Source organism: Delphinapterus leucas, chromosome 7 (genome assembly GCF_059928025.1).
Source record: "Delphinapterus leucas isolate spDelLeu-1000000601 "Yukka" chromosome 7, BTC_Dleu_Yukka2, whole genome shotgun sequence".
NCBI classification, from domain to species: domain Eukaryota; kingdom Metazoa; phylum Chordata; class Mammalia; order Artiodactyla; family Monodontidae; genus Delphinapterus; species Delphinapterus leucas.
Genome location: NC_143135.1, coordinates 22865892 through 22886773, shown reverse-complemented (window position 1 = coordinate 22886773; position 20882 = coordinate 22865892). Strand labels below are relative to the sequence as shown.

The following is a 20882-nucleotide window of genomic DNA, read 5'->3' as shown; positions in this document are numbered from 1 at the left end:
TAACTTTTAGCCTCTCTTAGCCTTGATTTCTTCATCTAGCCATAAAATGTATTGAGCACTTTCTAGGTGCCCGGTACCATTCCAAGCTCTCTCTCTATATGTCCAGCACTCTCTCTATATATCAGTCCTCATCTAATCTCCAGTAACTCTTTCAGGTAGGTACTAAGTTGTCCTCCATTTCCAGGTAAGAGTACTGAACTCAAAATCCCACAGCTAGCAAATGACAAAGCTGTGACTCAAACCTAGGTGTTCCTATCTCTTAAATGCATATTCATAACCCTCTGTGACATGAGAAGGAGGTTCTGAGAGTTGGTGTCCGTCCAATTTCTGACTTTCTACAACTTCTGGACCTCAGTTTAAGGTCACCATGGGACTCAAAACTACTGAGAACTAATAAGGGACACTTGAAAAAAAGCCTACTGTTCATTCAGAGATTAGAGATTAATGTCAAGAGTGTATTTATTGATTGATTTTTTCTCCTCTTTGGTAACTTCTAAGATACAGCAGCTGAGGCAACAGGAAATTTGAAGTCCAGCATTTTATTAAATCTTACGTTTAAGATTTCTGTGGAGGGAAACTGCTTGAGATTTGGTTTCCATTATTCACTTGCCAAGAAAAGATGAGGAAACTGGGTCGGGTGGAATTCCTGAAGGTGCAGGAAACAGGGAAGGTAAACCCTTGGACTGTTTTCTGCATTTCACTCCCTACCCCCTGGAATTGCCTGGGCCCTAATAGAGGCTTTGAGAAGGGTTCCTTTCAGCCCTCACAACAGGAGGTCGTCAGTTCTGTGAAATCCAGCAGCGGTGGGGAAGGGAAGGGAGGTTGGGGAAGACCAACAGAAAGGCAGAGAAAAGGGAAAGCTTGCAGCCCCCATGGCATTTTCCTCTTGAAGTTCAACAGGAAACCAAATAATAACATAGAAGTTATTTCAGAGAGGAGAAACACACACACACACACACACACACACACACACACACCTCATCCTCAGACACTTTGAAACTGCCAGACATTGGCGAGGACGTGGGGAAAATGGGCATTCTCATACCTGTATGAGTAATGATTGTAAATCAGTGCAAGTTGATTTCTGGAGGGCAATTTAACAGGGATATATCAAATCCTTTTAAAAATATTCAATACATAGCCTTTGCTTGGAGAAATATCTGATTCTAGGACTGCAGCAGAAAATATACAAGATGAGCTTGGAGCATCTTGTAGTGTCAGAAAGTAAAGAAGTGCTCCCCCCAAACCTCAGAACAACCCTTACATTGGTGAGGGCATGTCAGGGGCCACAGGAGTGGACTAAAAGAGCTTCCAGAGGCCAAAGCTGAACAGTTAGAGCAACAAAATAAATCAAGTAGTATTGGATTATAACCCAGAGTGTAAAAATAAGTATCCATGAGTCCATACTGATACAAACAAATGATCAGTAAATAAATAAATGAATAAGAGACAAATCTCATGTTCAGAAGAATTTCAAATAATTTTTGTAGATACTCTACCTTCAACCAGGGGGAGCATAACTCCTCACTCCTTAGGTGTGACTTCCTTCCAGAGAGTACAGTATGTGAAGGGGGAAAAAAGTAACTTTGCAGTGGAAAAACCTTAACAAATATTACCTGAGCCAGGTAATCAAGGTCAACATCAACAGCACTAAGTCATCAATGGTATGTGCCCTTGGTATGATGTGATGAGAATGGTGCTCTACCTCTGTGATTTTTCCTTCTCGAGGCCCGTAACCGTGGCCTAATCATGAGAAAAGCATCAGACAAATCCCAAATGAGGGACATTCTACAAAAATACCTGACCAATACTCCTCAAAACTGTCAAGATCATCAAAAACAAGAAAGTCTAAGAAACGGTCAAAGCCAAGAGGAGACTAAGGAGACCTGATGACTAAATATAATGTGGTATCTCAGGTGAAATCTGGAACAGAAAAAGGACATTAGCGAAAAATTAAGGGAATCTGAATAAAATCTAGACTTCAGTTAATACTAGCATTAATACTAGTATTCCAAATTTGTTGATTCATTCTAACAAATGCACTAATGTAAGATGTTAATAATAGAGGAAACTAGATATTGGAACCCTCTGTACTATCTTTGTAATTTTTACTTTGACCCCGGAGTTTCCCTTCTGGGAATTTTTTTCTTTGGAAATAATTAAGGGTGAACCTAAAGATTCACCAACATAAGTATGTGTCACAGAGGTGTAGGTTATAGTGAAAAGGTAGAAGTAATTTGTGTCCAATAATTAGGTATGATAAATCCATACAACTTAATCGTGAACCATAATCTTATAGAAATACATTTCTTGATAAAGGTATTTGTGATTGATAGTTGAATGAAAAAATAGATTATGAAAGAGCCTGTGAAGTATATATTTTTACATATGCATAGGAGGGGTATAGATGAATATACTTCAGTGTGTTACTGTTGATTATCACCAGTGGATAACACTATGGGTTTTTTTTTCTTTTTATAGAAGCAATACGTGTTTGCTACAGAAAATACAGATCAGCGAAAAACAAAAAGTTGCGTTTTGATTTAAAAGAAAAAAGGCTGGAACTGATTCCATTATAAATCCAGCAGCAGCAGTAACAGAAGACTCAATCCTAAGGAAGGGAGTTCTGAGAGCACATGGGACACTGGCAGGCTAAGAAGCCTGCCTGTTACTTCTCTTCAGGTGTCTCCCTATCAAAGGGCCCTGCCTGAACAGGCCTGCTGGCACCTTTCCATCCTCCATAGAAATGGGCCACCACCCCAAGTGGAGTGCAAGAAGGGCAGCCACCTATAAAAACGGTAAACAGGTTGCAAGGTACATGGAGATCAAACTTAGCACTGTGGTCAATGTGTGGACCTGCGGCCGCCCTGGAGCCCCAGACCCGTCTCACAGGTGCCTGTGTCGGTCTATAGGGGCAGAGGCAGCTGTGAGGGCTGAAAGACAAACCCAGTGTCTACTTCCTTCTCCTTCTGTAGTCATCCTACCCTTTTCTGGCATTTTTTCATCTTAAAGAAGAACTTGCAAGTACTTTCCAACTCATTACAACAACCCTTGGAAATAGATATTATCATCCTATTTTTCAGGTAAAAAATTGAACCTCAGAGATCTTAGTCTTCAGTGGCTGTCACTTATTGTCTGGGTAACCAGGGGTCAGAAGATCAGGTTTATGTCTGTCTTCTTACACGAGTGCATTTTCATATCTGAGGCTTCTGGAGTCTGCATAAGCTGGATCTACCATTTACAAGCTGTGTGCCTCAAAGAAGTCACGTAGCTTCTCTTGGCCTCACTACTCTGATCTGTAGGATGGAGATGATGATACTTATCCTAAAGCTACTGTTAGGGTTTGGTGAGATTGTGTATATAAATTGCTTAGCACAGGGCCTGGAGCATTAAGTCGGCCGTCTGTGAACAGTGGTCATTACTGAAGGAGAGAAGATTCATGAGATCAAGTATAACGTGATCTAGAGAGAGAAGAGCCCTTCTCCCTGTTTCCTGTGATTTGCGAAGGAAGGCACAACAAGGGTTGGTACCACTTTAAGAACCACGATGAACTGGGAAATCACAGGAAATCATTTGCCCATAGAGCTCACTGTACTAGGGTGTGTACTAGGTATTGATCAAATAGTACAATTCATCAACCTGGCATTTAGGCCCAGCCAGAAAAAGAGGTGAAAGAACTTGGAATGTTGAGGTCAGCCTTCAGATTGAGTTGGAGAGGAATGGGGAAAGAGGGCAGTGCATAGGAAGCAAGAGAAAAAAACAGTATAAATGAGCTCTAATTAATTAGCTCAGCAAATGTGTAAGTCAGAAAGGAGCTTCGCTTTTGTCTGGTTTGAATTTTTGTAAATTTCACTTACAAGGCGAGGTGTCCTAATTTCCCTGATGGGGAAACTGGGTCCGGAGTCACACAGCAAAGCCAGGACTAGAGCTGTGAAGTCCTCTGATGTTTTTCTCAGTTAACCCAGGATAAACGGGGAGGACATTTTACTTTATTTTGTACTTGTATCTCTTTTAAATGTACACTTACATCTCTTAAGACTAATTTCTATTAGTTCCACAGGCAGCAGCTAAATATGTAAGTTCTGATTCCTCATAGCACAGTAACCCCTCACTTTCAGCCCAGGCTACTGGGACAGGTGACATGGGAGACAAAAGTAGCGGCTCTGCTCTGTCTGGTGGAGGAGTATTTCCGGGTCAGGGCGTTTGGCCCGTTCCCCAGCTAGGCCGATCACATTCTCACTGGAAGTGAGCAGCTGCAGCCTCAGATGGTGAATGGAGACTTCCCATTAATTCCTCATACGACACCTATGTGGCGTCCTTTCTGGAGAATACTACATCTGTCTTTTTGCATCTCACCTGAATCTAGCCTTCCTTCCTTGTTGATACCTCTTAATTTCTCCATCCTCTTAAGTGAATAATCCTTTTTACATCAATAATGAATAAATAGCCAAGGACTCAGCGATATAAGTGATGCCAAATCAAATTAAGTTGTATTGTATTCTCAGGAAAAGAGACTAACTTGCGAGATCAGAGTGCCTACCCACCTCATTTATTAACTTCCTCTTATAAGTGTCCATCTCTGGGGACAGAAGCTGAAAAACGGAGCTGCCTATCTGTATGGACTGTCTTAAAGCTTGTCAGGCAGTGAAAACACGCCTTGACCTTAATCACTTTATGAGCAGGTGCTTAGGGGCTGAATAGGACTGGGGCTTGGGGCGTGCCTCTAACAGTTCAATTTCACAGGCACAACAAGACAGAAAGGGTTGCTCATGAGACAGCGTGCCCAACTGGCAGAGGGGACACAGCATTCTGCTGGCTGGGCTCCTTCGTCCCATTCTGTCACCTGGACCCCTACCCCTAGGGGGTGTTAAGTGTCACATCACTCTCCCGGTCATGATTTAGGAACTCTCAGTTCCTTTAGCTACACTTTTTGTTCTTATACCCCCCAAATAATTTAGAAAACATTATGTGCCTCCTTGCCCATTTTAAGTTAACTCCTGAAATTATATGTCAAGTTTAGATAGTTGAGAAGGATGTTAATTCTGACATACTGCATAGTACGAGCTTTATATACATTTTTGTCAAAACTTTGGCACTACAGATTTAGCATATTAAATTTCCAGGCGAGATTCACTGTGTAATCTCATTGGCAAAGATGGTTTTCATGGTCAAACCATCCAGCCAAATCAGTCTTGCTTTCTGTCAGATCCAAGTCTGATTTCATTTTGTCAATTAAAATAAACATATTAGTACACACTTCATGACAACCATCTCATTTCTGAATATGAATTCTTAGATCTGTGGGTGGACAGATAAGGGCACACAGCTTTGCCAAGAGTTTATTACCTGGATGGAATAAGGGATTATATCCTTCACTATTTCTTACCCTGTTCTCATAGGACTCCTCTTAGAAGCAAGGCATTCTAAAATTGTCCCATGGTGAGATTCGGGAGGATGAGGGGTATGCATTTCTTTTCTGAAGTAGGAGTAAGGTGACTGTAAAAAGTGAGAGTGGCTGAAGAGAGAACTTGTAGATCACAAGCACGTTCCGGGAGAGGTCAGTTTTTTGGGGTTTTTTTTTGCGGTATGCGGGCCTCTCACTGTTGTGGCCTCTTCCGTTGCGGAGCACAGGCTCCGGACGCGCAGGCTCAGCGGCCATGGCTCACGGGCCCAGCCACTCCGCAGCATGTGGGATCTTCCCAGACCGGGGCACGAACCTGCGTCCCCTGCATCAGCAGGCAGACGCTCAGCCACTGCGCCACCAGGGAAGCCCTTAGAGAGGTCAGTTTTAACAATGAGTATGTATGGAAGGTAAGGATCTGGACATTAATTTCCTTTGAACTACCAATGACCAAATACCTCCTGGAAAATCATTAGGTACCACAAAGGTATGTGTACCTCAGTTTTAAAACCGCTGCTTTTAGACACATTAGCACTCTCAAACTGGGTCAGTCTGTGACTGAGGCCAGTTAACTGGGCTTCACTCAGTATGTCCTCACCGGTGTTTGGCAGGGACTGACTTTTCTAGAGACCTGTCAAGTAGAAGGGTCAGAACCATGGAACTCAGACTTTCTTTCTATTCAGTATCTGTAGGTCTGGAGTTGTCATTTTAAAAACTCTCGAAGGAGGCAAAGAAGGGCATTCCAGAAATGTAAGGACATCTGGGGATAAGAGCGCACTTGCTCTGGAATGTAACATTTCAGATGCCAGAAGAACAACGGTGAAGGCAAGTTAGGCAGGTGTTGATTCTGGATAAGAAGAAAAGCAGGTTGAAGAAGGGAGCCAACATTTTAAAGTATTTATATTGCATAAAATACATAAAACTCTCGCAATAACCCTGTAAGATATACAGTAAGTATTACCGCAAGGAAACTGAGACTCAGAGAGGTTGAGCAGCTCATCCAAAGTTGCACAGCTCATTAGTGCCAGAGCGGGGATTTGAACCTAGTTTAGTTTGGTGACTTCAAAGCCATTATATAATGCTGCTTCTCTCATGGTAAATACCTACTACAGAATGGGCTATCTAACACCCTTAGTTTATTCTCAAAACAACAATAACAGAACAGACACTCAAAATTTCAATATCCTCTGAGTATCACTCCAATTATAAATGTAAGTGTCAGTGGTAGATGTTTCAGAGGAGGATGACAAGTGGCTGAGGTGGAAGGCTGTGTTACTTCCCTTGGATAAAGTAGACTCCTATAGACTATTTAAGATAAAATCCTGTGAACACAGATCAGCTTATATACAGAGTGAAGAAGGGACATTCAGATGATATCTCACACTAATGATACTGTGTGACCCTCCAGGAGAGAACACACACAAGGTGAACAAAGCTGTATGCTATAGATTCAGTTACGATTTTTTCTTCTTTATTGTGGCAAAAAATTAATTTCATTAATTATGAAAACGAGTATGATTTATTTGAAGATGCTGTTCTGGACAAAAATATGTCTCTCTCCCTCCCTTCCCCTTTCTCTCTCTCTTTCTCTCTCCCCCTCCCTCCCTCCCCTTCCCCCCTCCCTCTGTCAGCTACTAGGCTCTGAAGTCCATGAGGGCAACTACTGTGATTTCATCTTGTTCGTTGTTGTGCCTAGTGTTATGCCTAACACAGAGTAGATAGTCACATTAACCAGTGATATGCCAGAATTCCAAGGTCTTAGGCTTTTAAACTGTGAGATGAGCTGTGTCATTCAGGCCCAAGAACAGATCTCTTTTAGGATAGTAAGAAAAGATTTTATCAGTCAGGGTTTTTGATCTTTTCCCCAAGTCAGCTCTGCACATCTTATAATAAGGGACCTGGCAACTCGAAAAGAAGTTAGTTTATTTATAATTTCATTATACTCAATTTTGTGGAGTTGTTGACCTCTTTGTGAATATGATGAAAATTATGGCCTCTCTCAGACAAGGAACACACAGACAAAATTTTGTGTACAACTCCAGTAGGTTCATGAACCATTTAAACTATGCATCTCAAGTTAAGAATGCTGAATAATGAACCGCAGTTTAAGGAAGGGGCACATGCTTGTGCTAGACCTCTCATATTTGAAGGAAAATTGACAAAAGCACATTGAGCTCGCTTTGGATATAATACCAAAGGGGAGACAATGGCACCGGTTCCAACTGGGTCTTGATTCTAGTGAGACGCTTTCATGAAAGACCCTTTTTGTTCCCTTTGGGACAGATGCCACCAAGCACTGCTCCTTAATGACGGTCCACTGTCCAGCCCTTGCTAGCATGCACCCTTCATCCCGTGATCGGAGAGCAGGCAGGAAAAGGGAATGGAAATAGGGCAGAATTTGGATAGCGTGGCTTGCTGACCTGGTTCTTTTGGCTCCTGAGTGCACGTGCCTTAATTTCACGCTCCATGCCTCGAAATGTTTCGCCCTGAGCAGAAGTACTACAGGTCCGTTGTCTAGGATATTTTCCCTTAAAGGCCTTCCCAGAGGGATGCAAAAAAGCACAGATTTTTATATAGACGTAGATAATCCCTTGTGAGATAAAAAACATTTCTAGGTCATAGCAGGGCGCTGATGTACACCCCAGGCCTGTCCTCTTCCCTAACTCCTGCCTCTACCAGAGGAAGGGGGATTTACCTCCCTTCCAAGCTCCCTAACTCGCCTGCTTCAGACTTTATCCAGCCGAAACTAATCCTTAAGTTTTAAGGACGCAGGCCTTACTATGTGACCGAGGATTTTACATCTCTCAGAGCTCCACTTTCTTCATTTGCCAAATGGGGAGAGTAATAATAATAATAGTAGTCCCTACATCCTAGGATTATTGTGAGGACTAATAGAAAGAATGGGTGAGGAACGCTTAGCTCAGTGCCCCTGGCACACTTGATCAAGCTGGCTCTTGTTATTATTTTAAGGACAGTGGCCTTTAGAAGTGGTGGAGGAGGAGAAACTAGGCACATTTGCTGCTTTTGTCCTTCTAAGTGTCCTTTTTCTGGCCCTGACTTTTTCTTGCCCTAGTGCTTGTATCAACAATGTTCTCTCCCAGGACCAAGCCAGGGAGGCTCTAACCCTGAGCAGCTGACGTTCTAGCCATGCTTCTGAGACTCACAACTCATTTTTTGGCCACTGAAATACTACTGACATCTAGGATGCCCTGGTCAAGTCAGTCATGACTGACCATTCTTTCAGCTCCTTCCTTCTCTCCCTTCCTGTTTTTATTTCTCACTGTCTTTTTACAACAACTATTTATTGAACACTTCTATATGCCTGGCACAGTCCTAGTGCTAGATAAACAGTAGTCGATAAAATAGACAATATTGCTATTCTTTTATGCTCTGGTGGGGGTAGAGGGGAGAGTAAGTAGCAAACAGATGATTTATAGGACATGATAAGGGCTATGAAAGAAATAAGATGGAGATGGAGAGTAACCAGGGAGCCTGACTTAGATAGAATACCTTCTCTGAGGAGGTGACATCTAAACCCGGTGACTGTCCCTGTGGCATGAATTAAAACCTTGGCTTTATTCCAGGTGAGAAGTGCCATTTGGTGTGCAGAATGATAGCTTCTCTTTGCCTTTCTCTTCTAACAATAGGTGGCTTTAAGGCTTAGGGGACGTCAAACTCCTGATTTTCACCAGCAATTTATTTTGTCAAGTTAAAAAAATATTATGACCCTCACCTGCTCCTTTAAATAGCTATTCACTTACTGTGTACCAGGCACAGGCATTTTATATGTATTATTTATTCCTCCAGTAACCTAAGAAAGTAGGTTTTATTATCATCATTATCTCTGCAGTCAGATAAAGAAATCAGAACGTAGAGAGGCTAAGTAACTTGCCCCTGGCCACAGTGCCCAGCAGTGGTAGGGTTAGGGCTGGAATCCAGGGGAGTCTGACAGCAGAGCCTGTGCCTTCTGTCAGTAGACTAGGCTGCCCCCCTTCTTGTGAAGTCTTAACTCACTTGGTTCTCCTTTCCTTTGTAGTGGTGCCAGTGAAGAAGAAGACACATGAAGGCCTGCCATCCCCAGTGGAAAATCATCCCTTCCCCTTGCGTGTATGTGACGGCGTATATGTAATGGCTTCTGATTCCTGTGAAAGCTGCCCAGCAACAAACGTGCTTCCACCAGATGCCTCCCCAGATCCACAGCAGGCACATAGCTCTCCAAGGAATGACCAGTTTTACTCTTACTGACTGTGCTTCTCATTCTCTTGTCGTGATAGGTCAAGGAAAATGCCCCTTTGATCAACCAGGAGCAATTAAAGGGTCCTTCAGGTAAATCCCTCGATGGCTGCTTTGAACTTGCTCAGGAAAGCCAGCCCCTGTCATATTGTATACCCAAACAGTATCACTTCATTAAGAAGGATCTGGAATAATCTTGAAGGGCAGTCAGAATTTGTTTCCCTACCTGCTAATAAAACCACACTTTATTCATATTGAAGCATGGTATAAATGAGGGAAAAGTAGGGCCGAATCAACCCACATAGTTCGTCTCTAAAAGTCCATTTAATACATCTGTGAAAATGTGGTTTCATGAAATAATATGGATGGCTTGAAAACAGATAAAGAGTTAAAAGTTAGAAATATATAGAGATATTTTTAGTACATGAGGTTATCCAGGATTTCAGATTCATAATTCAGTGCTGTGGAAATGAAAAAAAAAAAAAGATTGAAGAGATAGAAAAGAAATGACTTTTTTTTTTTTTTCAAAAAAAAAGGACCAAAGAGATCTGATTAAAAGTTGAAATCGAAATCAGTATTTCTGAACTCAAATTGCCTAAGTTTCCAAAATAGTCACTAAAGGATCTGATGGAACCTGAATTATTTGAGTGGACTCTGAGGTTTTATGGGTCTTGTCACAGCATGAAAGTCTGGAATGTGTATTACAAATGGGAATTTTCAGTGTAGGTTTTGCTCCCCCTCTCCCAGCTTAGCCTAATTTGGCTTAAATGCAGTGTGGGGAGAATTCTTGGCCCTCTGTGGTGTGTTGAATCGAGCTCCATCTCCTGGCAGATATACCTTCCTTTTACTCCAGCGGGGACCCCTCTTCCCCTGGCTCTCCCCACCTCCAGGTCATCTCCCACACGCTGGCTCTCTCCTCTTAAGAAACATGAGCAGAGACTCACCGTGGTTGGACTCTGGTCTTTCCCCACTCCCAAAGCACATTTCCTTACAACCAAGTTTTTTACTCCTAAATAAGCAATGATGTACTAGGGAATACAAAACTGCAAACTAAAAAACATGCGTCTTCTGAAACAGGAGTTATACTTAACAAATGGTTTGGAGTCAGGGAATGACATTATTTTTAGATAAAACAAACACAATTATATTATGAAATAGAATGTTTGTATACATAAACAGTAAAGATAAAATAGGAGACTTCACAGAGAATTTTTATTAGCGAGTGGGGTGGTGTTCCCTCTCCTCTGCCTTCAGTGGTATTTTGCTGTTCGCTTCTGAGAAGTACAATTGGAACTACATCCAAGCAGCCTTAGGGTTTCTGTTGACTCAGGACCTAGACTTCTAGTGCCTCTGAGGCAGAAACAAAGGAGCTGCACTGAGGGGAGTTCCTCTTCCTGCCTGCTTGCCTGCCTGTATACCTATCACAGAGCTTTAGGGCCAACCGATATGTGTGTGCAGGATGGTTTTGAGGGAGAAACAATGCTTACTTACTATAGGAATCCTGTCTATATCACTGTTCAGTCCTGTGCATGCTATGAAATGATTGTTTCTTTGAGGCCAGGAAGCTACCAGGTGTATATGCTTCTGGGTTAGGATTACCCTTGCTCACTAAATACGTTGTTGGGACATTGGGGCTGACAGTAGTTTGGGCTGTTTAAAAAAAAACACAGTATTTTTCTCTCCAACTGGTGGCCAGCAAATGACTAAGACATTTTCGGTGCTTTACCTTTCTGCCCACGAAGACTGGTGGTTTGGGCATGCCACTAATTACAACCCCCAACCACATCCAAAGAAACTACCCCTAAAGGAGGACCAGTGGCCATTCTTAAAAGAGTTTTAAAATCAGAATATTAAGAAGAGTTTAGGATTTGGAAGCTTGTGTTGTCTTTCCCCAGTAAGTATTGTTGAATCTCCAAATAGTAGCCTTATTTTAGCAGTGGACAGATCACTGGCTCCTCCGTACCTGATCATACGTTATTACTTTAGATCAGTATTTGGGAAACCCAGGCATTTATGCAATGGATATGAATGGAAATACAAACACATGCCAGCCTGTCTCAATAAATAATCGTACTCTGTAATCCTCAAGGAAAGCACTTTCGCTTTTACTTAGAAAGGATTTCAGATTTGCTTTGTGGGCTCCTGCTGTTTTCAGCACCTGATAAAACTTTAACCAGGGAAGCATTAAACACAGCTCAGCAGCTTCTGCCCAGGCTCCTGAGTTCCTGCCGGCAGCATTTATCAGCGTATGCTTCCTGCAGTGGCACCAGCTTCCTTAAAGCTGGAGCATGCTTCTCGGCCTTAAGCCCCAGCATGATGAGACTTCCCTCCTACCAGGTCAGTAAGAGTTGCTCACAACTGTGTCCTAACTGGCTGCAGGGTTTGCAGAAATCCCTAGGGAGAAGTCATCAAGGGAGGCAGGTAATGAATGTCTTCAGAATGAATTGGGTCCTCACAGCAATCCCTGGCTCCCTTCCAAAGGTTGGGTATCTAGAGGCTAAGAGGGGGTTTGTCCTTTGATTTGATTGTCATTAAATCCAGGACAATTCCAAGAATTGCTTGGAGTCTCTGCTCTGACAGCCTAGAAAGGGAAATGACTTAAAATATTGAGGACCAACTATGAGGACCCATTTCTCAGATGATAATACAGATTTGGAGGGCAAGAGTCACTTGCCTTGAGTTACACAGCTAGGAAGTATTGGAGCTAGGTTTTGTACCCGGCTCTTCCTAACTCTGTGTATGCCTAAAACAGAGAGAGAGAAAAAGGCTGCAGGTTCCCCCCCTGCAGTCTGACCATTCCACTCTATGGATTCTTTTTCAAAATTACATTTTATGGCTATAGTTGAGGCTCAGAAATGGCAGTAAGTTAGCCTTATTCTTCTACTTTAGCAGATACATTAAGTACATATTGCTAACTTGAGCCTGCCCCCAGGAGTTGGAGGACACCTTTCCTTTTTGGTGCCATCCCCCATAAATACAGTGTTTTTAGGCCTTCAGGAGTATGGAACTTCTCAGAAATAGTAGAAGTGAGGAGTGTTCTGCTCTCTAACTTTATTGGAAAATGTCAGCTGCTACACTGCTGCAGAAAAGGAAATCTTCATATTTTAGTAAACCTAGCCAGTCTGTGAGGATGTGGTAATTCAAAGTCCTGTGAACATAGACTTTCCTGCTAACACCTGATGTGTACACACACACACACACACACACACACACACACACACAGTTTAACAAGTGAGAGAAATTCAGAGCAGCCGCTGCTCCATTAGCTCGCATACCACCGCAGAGGTTTCTGCCAGCCCTGATTACAAGTGTCACCAGATAATGGGGCTTAGGTGCTTGCTTACAAGATGCTAACAAGAAGAGCAACTCCTTGGCAAAGGTTGTCAGCTCCTAAAGCATTGAGCCAAGGTGACAGCCCTGAGGGAAATCGCACTCCAGCCCTACTCCAAGGTGTCTAATGATATGGGAAATTTGGACACCCAGAATCTTTGGTGACCTGAGAGTCTAATAACCACTCTAGTCAGGCCTGAGGGCACGGCTGCAGAATTCACGACCGATAGGAGTGGCAGGGCTTAGGAAGTCCTCTCCTCCACCTAGAAAATATTCTCTTGCCAATACCTGAAATGCCACACTCAGTAGCTAGCTGTTCAACACATGCTTTTCGATAAGAAAATTAGTTGCATGTTTACGGTGTGCCTAGCACAACTGGAATTTTCTGTTTAAAAAACAAATCTATCTCATTATGAATGCACTCAGCCCAGCCCTGAGAGAAAAGAAGGCCTGCAGGCCTGCAGGGGAGACTTCAGATCTCATTAATATTGCCTTACCCAATGGTGTTTCTGAAGCCCCACCACAGCCCGTTCCAAGAGCTATAAGGCCCATGGGGACTGCCTAGTAAAACAGTAGCATTTGGAACCAAGAACACACAAGAACATGCGCTTGTTCGCGCCAGGGCAGGAAAATAAAAATAAATTAAGACACTAGTGGGTATACTGGTACAAAAAGTGCCGCAGAGCCCATGCTAGGCTTGATATGACCTTGAGGGGACAGTAGATTTATACTTAATGGGGCTTAAACCTGACCAATCTTTGTACAGTGACAGGCCACACTGCGTGGATGGGGAGAACCAACGAACCCCTTGTCCTCTGCCTGTTTTCCTGTGCACAGTCACATTCCCTCCTCAGTCATCTTCCTCTTTCACACTTTACATTAAACAAGGGAACACTCAGTCTTTCGCGGGAATTACACATTTGAGTTAATGTTTCAGTATATCATTTTCATACTGTAAATTATTTTGTAAGAAAGATTTACTGCTCTCCCAGGATGTTTGGACTCAGTGCCCCTGTGCATTTGGAAATCAATAAACTATTACTGGAAATACCATTTGTCTCTCAGAGTTGTGCACAAAGGACCCTGCTAGGTGTAAATATTCATGGTGATCTGCATTGTTAACTGTGATAATGCTGGAGATGATGGTGTTTTGGTTATGAGAGGTGGGACACTCATTTGCCCCTGAGTTCTCTAGCATAGCTTAGGAGATCTCTGGGAGTGGCAAAAGGACAGACTTAAAGTCATTGTTATTTAAAGAAATGTTTTCTCCTCAAAGTGAAATGATCCTTGCTTAGGTTAAATTTTCTGAGCAAAGTAGATTATAAAGTAAAGACTGCTTGGTCCTGAATGATGTTTTCAAATAACGTTAAAGCTTTACAATTTGGATTAGCCAGGGTGGTGGTCACACTTTAATTTTTACCATATTTGCTAGAAAAAAACCTTCATAGAGCAAATTACAGCTAGGCCAGCAAAATCATCTTTGGGGAACCTTAGAAGTACACATTTGATATAACTGATGAAGAGATAGAATTAAGTTCTAAATGAAGCAATTCTAGTCCAGTTTGTAATATCAGGAGCAGAGGATGCATTGAAATCAAGAGGCAAAATGTGAAAACTCAATATAGTAGATACTGTATGAATTAGAAGGTACAATTCCTACCTAAAGGCATTACAATTCAATTTTTAAAGTCCATCCTTAAAACCCACCGGCAAGTGTCTGGAGGAGCTGCAGTTTATGAACCCTGCTGTAAAAAAATTTTTTAACAGATTTGTCTCCATCAAACCCCTTTAGTTAGCTAGAGGCTGTATGTGAACTTTGGAGAAATTGTTCAAGATAGGGTTCTAGAGGGAGTCAGTCACTCAAGGTCATGCGGTGAGCCACGCTGATAAAGCCAGGCCGGGAGACTCTTGTCCCCTGTATCAGTCATTAGGCCCACTTCCTCCCTCCCCAGTTGCTAAGCACACTTCTGCCTGGTGGGATGGGATTGCCAAGCACTGTAGTACTTGGGAGTCTCGGTGTTTTAACAAACCACAATGCGTTTGGAGGTTTTCTTCCCTACTTCCTGGTGCCAGTATCTCAATACCGCATCCCATTGCCTCAGCCCTTTTTCATTTTATTGTCTTTCCCTCTGAAAGCTACAACTCTTTATTTTGTTTCATTGATCTTTGCTTGGTCCAACTTACAGGTGGCCCCATTTCCTTTACACTCATAAAAGTGAAATCGCAGCTGGTCTAGAATATCTCCTGGCCTTAACAAGGCACCAGAGGTAAGTACACCCAGCAGAAAGTCAGGCTGCCAGTATTAACAAGAGAAGAATGTGTCACAGAAAAGAAAACAAAACGAAAGGCGGCTTAAAGTCAATAACTGGCTGCATTGAGTATCTGTACTCGTTAAATATTAGAGTCTCCAGGTTAAATCATTCATTTTGTTAATAATAATAGCTACCGTTTAGTGAGGTCTTTTTCTGGGCCAGGCACTGTCCTAGTTGCCTTTTACGTTATTTACTTCTCACAGCACTAATATTATCATCCTCTATTTTATTGCTCAGGAATCAGAGAGTTAAATAACGCTGCCCAAGGTCACACCCTAATAAATGGGAAGCTAGGATTTAAACCCAGGTCTAGCAGACTTTACCCCCTGGCTCTAAAGCGCTCCTCTCCTAGCTGCACAGATTCCAGCTGATGCTGGTGAATAACCTTCACCCATCCACCCCCTCTCCACAAACACATACAGTATGGCCTTGGGGCGAAGGAGTCTGTCTTTTTTAGGCCTTGCTTTGTACAGTTTGCAAAGTACAGTGTACAGTGAGGGAAGGAGGGTTAAGGTGAGCAGTGAAATTCTCTTCTGACCTGAAACTGCACTTTTGGAAGGAGGAAGCTTTTAGACTTGCTTTATCTCCTTTATTCCAAGGCCATAAATAATGAAATCACCAGGAGAGGCAAAGCCATGGCTTCTTTTGCCATAGTCTTAGAATCCCAAAAGTCAGCCAACTCTGGCACTGAGCCTGTAATTTAATTAAACATGTTGAAGGCGTCTCCAGCAGCTTGACAGTAGGCCAGCTTCATATTCTTGGAAAGGGACTGCAGAGGGAGCTTGTCTGTTTTATAGTTCATTTACTGAGTTGAACCCTCATGGCCATAGCATACCATTTGCCTTACAAAAATGGCCCACAACCTTCATACCATTTTAGGGAGTCAGTCACAACTCATTTACCTACGGCTCAGTCAGCTTCACCTATCCCTATTTCTTAAACATGAAATCTGCACAAGTGGTTTGACAGTAATTGAGACAGAACTGGAAAAATCTGAAACCTCTGCTGGACCCATTCAAAAATGACTGAGAACTAAGAAGTGAGTAAACAAGACTTCTGACCAGTTGAAATAAATAGTATGAAGCAAACACATAAGAGAAAGGCCATCTGTCTACCCATAAAGCACCTACTCAGAACCTATTTATTCCTGTTTCGCACATAGTTCTAAATGTTTGCTGTCTGGTTTCCAAGCCTACAGCAGATTAAATTGAAGGGCAGAAAACAGATTTCTAGAGGAAACTTAACTCAAGAAGGAGAAGGAGTTGACAGCAATAGAGAAGACAGAAAAAGTTTAAGTAGACTGAAGAGCTCAAAAAGCACTGTTTTAGGGGGGCATTTAGTGCCCAAAATAGCTCTTTACACATCTCAGTTTCTAAACACCTCGTATCATAGGACTGTGTAATTATACTCAAAGTGATGACCCTGAGCGTCACACCTAAAGAAACTAAGTTATGCTCAGAAGAAAGCAAGAATTTGCATATCAAACATTTTAGAAATATTTCTATCACAAAGGTAAAGAAAAATGAAACAAATTCCCCTTTTAGGGGTTAAAGGAATAAACCTTGGACTATCCAGAACATTTAGTTAAGACAAAACATCCCCCACCTGAGGTTTTATTGTTCCAGGAGCCTCTTGTGTTTAGAGAGTTTTTTCATAGCTTTGTAAGTGACTTTCATGCTACAGTGCTTTGCATATAATGGCATGAACAATGGAAGTGCCAAGTTTCCAATTGATGAATAAAACTAATAACCAGAATACAGGTCAAATCCTGTTAAAACAAATACTGCTACTATAAAAATCACTTAAGCATCCCTGTTATCTCTCAGCCCCTGTCAATTCCCCATTTATTTCAAGCAATAGTCATTACAGCAAAATTGGGGTATAATAAAAAGAAACTGGACCCTCACCACAAGTTGGGTGTAACACAATTTAACCTGTAATACCAGGTTCTTTCTTGTATTTCTCCAGTTCTTTGCTGAAAGAAAAATAAATCTTATGTAGACATAATACCAGCCTGGGAAGCTGGTATTTAGTAGTTGTTGCTAGGAGAAGGAAGAATTCAGAAGCAAAGGACACATGGAGCTGTGTGGCAAACCCTCACTAGGGAATTTGGTCTCCAGGGCCACTTTTGACCTTAATCCACATTGGAGCCATCGACCACAGAGTCGCTTGCTTCTAATAGTGATGTAATGCATATATTAAGCCCTGGGATGAAAACATGATTCACTTCCCATGGGTCATTGAGCCCTTTGTGGCAATCTGGCCCTGATCCGATGACCCTGAGGTAAAGGAATTGAGAAACACGTGACTGGAACTATCCTTTATCGCAAGCTGCACTGCTTTCAACACTGTTGATTGTGTATAGAAATGATGGAAGTTAATCAGGTGCATTCCGTTTGGCATACAGGCCAAGGTTTTCCCCTGCCTCTCCATCTGCCTGTGGTAAGGATGAGTTTTGACATTTGCTATAATTTTCTCTTTTTTCTACTTTCTTGTTCTCTTTCTGTCTTTCTCTTTCTTTTACTTAAACACTTTTTATGACTACATTGCAACCAATATTTTGTAACACCCTTAGCAGCAGAAGGCGTTAAATCATAGTTCATGTCTGAACAGTACAATCAGCAGTAGGAAAAGGAGTGGGGAGGGAGAGGGAGATTGTCCACCTTCTCCTGATGATAATGCCTGGCTCAGGCCCCAGATTCACATCATACTGTGGAGAAGTTCATAAATTCTGGGCACTGCTCAGCCTGAGGAGGCAGGCAGCATCCCTTCATACCTCAGGGTGAGATGAATGGTCTGTTGAAGTCATGCCAGTACAGAATACGTTCACCTCTGCTTGCTTTCTCCCCCAAGCCAGAATGTAGTTGAACACTTACATGTCCCAGGCCAGAAGATCAGGGTATGAGGAGCTTGAATACTTGGCTTGGCTCTTGAAAACATTGAGTCCAAGTGTAATTCTCTGGCTTGAAGGTCGCCATTTGCTGCCTCACCATTTTTATTAGGACATCTGGAGATGGCAGGTGTTAACTGGAAGTAACTTTTCTGTATTTGGTTTCTCTCCACACATTCAGGCTTCTAGGACCTTTTGACCCAGTTGGATGGCTATATCCTAGTATCAGATTCAGCCTATTCCAAGTGGGAAGAACCATGACAGACAAGTAAGATTGCTCTTTGGCTTGGTGGCGGTGGTGGTGTTGACTCTTGTCAGTGGGGTGATTATGGGTGGCCATGATGGTAAAGAAACCACTGATAACAATAAAAATGGGTATTTTCTCAGCACTTAAAAAACCAATTTCCATCTGCTAACAGGGGTTCTGATCTCTTTTTCCCTAGAAGATACTGACCTGTCTGATCAAAAAAGAGCATTCCTTCTGAGACCATACCTAGCCAACTTATGGCCAAACTATACTTGCCTGTTAATTTACTCAAAACTAGGTTGCCTTTTAAACCTCTTTCCCCACCTCTGGCATGAGGACAAGACATGTGGAGGAAGAATTAGGTCACCTGGGGGGCCACTGTTGCATCTGGTTAAGTGGTGTAAAGAAGCCAAGATTTCTAGAAGTGTCTGTGTTTTGTCGTTTCCGAGATGGTGAGAAAATCCGTCTGGAGTGTTTATGCCCCTCTTCATAGCCAAGCCATGGGCTTTCTTTTGTATCGTGCTACTGAGGTTAGTCACCGCCCTCAGAAGGGACAATTTCACGATGACTTACTTCCTAGTAATCACTGGAACAGTCTCACGAGGATGTGCACAGCTGCTGCGTTTCTTTGGGCCTGGCACGTTCTCAGATGGCAGACTTGCAGAACAAATGAGAGGCCTGGCCCGGTTCACAGGCAGAGTGATCCAGAGTTCAGGCTTCCCCTTGCCTTTTATCCTCCGCCCTCCTTCCTCTGTTCCCCCACCTCCTCTTCTTCCGGTCTCTCCATCTGGAAACCATGAGCCTCATGGATTCCAGGCACAAGTCTCAGATTTCAGATGTTTGGGAAATGTCTTTGCTTGGGTCATTCTTCAACAGTAAGAGAATTCAATTTGGGAGGAGAAACAGCTGAGACCCTTCCTTGCACAGAAGAGAAAATAAATAAGGTGTGGTACATATCCATCCCCTTACCCACTCAGTTCCAAACCCACACACAATGTCTGATTTCAGAAACAATATTGAGATTCCCTCCTGGGAGGGAACAGAATGGAAAAAAACAAAATCTCCACTCCTAAAAACATACTTTTCTCCCTTGTGAGGTATCAGCGTAACTGGCATCAGATAATAGGATGTAACTGATTTTGTGTGTGGTGTTGGGGAGGGTCTCTGGAGGGTGGAACTAAGAGTGATGGAATGAAGTGAAAAGTAAAATGTAGCCTAAGTTGTTAGGGAGAAACTGTTAACGTTAAGAACCACTTAACCCCAGTGTTGCATCTCCAGGAAAAAGAACAATGTGTGGTCTTCTGTCCTTGGAAAATGGAATGAGCTTTCTCCTAATAAATACTAGGTTTCAAAAGCAGACAGACTTGGTTCTAGTACTGGCTCTATCCTTAACTAACTCTGAGGAATTAAAGAAGCAGCTGGATCTATGGGGCCTAGTACAGTGCCCGACACATAGGAGGAACTTAGTAAGTGGTAGCTTATGACCACTGTGTATTGTGATGAGCATCACTCATCAAATTGGAGTCCTCTTGGGGCTGTAGATGGAGCCTGCCCTCATGTTGTCCCACACTGGCTTGTCTGCGCAGCCTCTAGCTCCTCCCCAAGGCTACTTCTTAGCCCTCTCTACCACACCCACCCAATTATGCTTTCATGTCAGTTATAAGGATCTGAAGTTATATGTATTTATTTGTTCATATGGTTACTGTCTGTACCTCTTTGAAGCTTGTATTGTTTGTTCACTGATGTATTAGCAATGTTGATGAAATTGCCTGACCCAAAATAGATGTTCAGAAATGTTTGCGGACTTGCTGACTGATATCTTGATAGCATTCGTGTCCAGAGTTACTCCAGGTATTAATTACATCTTGACGCAGGAAACTGGGAAACACCTTTAGCTACACCTGCCCCAGCATAAGTGACCATCGCACTCAAAAGGTCTTTGAGTCACTTAGAGTAGAAGAGTAGGTCACTTACCTGCTCTTCCCAGAAGAGGGAAGAGAGTTAGGAAACCTAACTGCCATTCCTACTCTGCCACCAATAAGCTGTGCAGCGTTTGGCAGGTCAGCTTCCCTCTCTAAATACTCATAAAATGGGGGCTAGAATCCACTAGATTGGAGGATCTTTCTGCCTCTTCCAGATCTAACATTGTAAGATTTTAGCAAAGCAAGAAGTGACAGCGAGAACGGCAAGATGCTTGCTCTAAGAATCCCAGCTTCTCTTCCTCTGTGTGTGTGCACGTATGTGTGCACGTGTACATGCACACATGCAAGCGGCAGTGGGGTTCAGGGTGCCAGGGGGGACACATGAACTGGGGCGGGCCAGGAGAGCTAGACTCATGTAGACTCTATGGAGAGTGACATTTCCCCGAATGCTTTGGGCTGAATATTCCAGTTATCCCCAAATTCCTGTGTTGAAATCCTAATCCCCGATGTGATGGTGTTAGGAGGTGGGGCCTTTATGGAGTAATTA

General features: G+C 42.7%; 1 protein-coding gene across 4 annotated transcripts in view; it reads left to right on the top strand.

The window, feature by feature from the left end:
• Positions 1 to 20682, top strand: part of TRIM44 (TRIM family member 44) — a 119432-nt gene extending 98750 nt beyond the window's left edge. The window contains exon 4 of one of the 4 annotated variants that reach the window (XM_089914922.1): positions 9436 to 20682. In XM_089914922.1, the coding sequence (XP_089771048.1) occupies positions 9436 to 9646 (211 nt within the window). In that variant the 3' untranslated portion in view covers positions 9647 to 20682. The remainder of the gene's footprint in view (positions 1 to 9435) is intronic. The other 3 variants (XM_022583631.3, XM_022583629.3, XM_089914921.1) reach the window with 3 other exon arrangements.
• Positions 20683 to 20882: the final 200 nt, after the last annotated feature.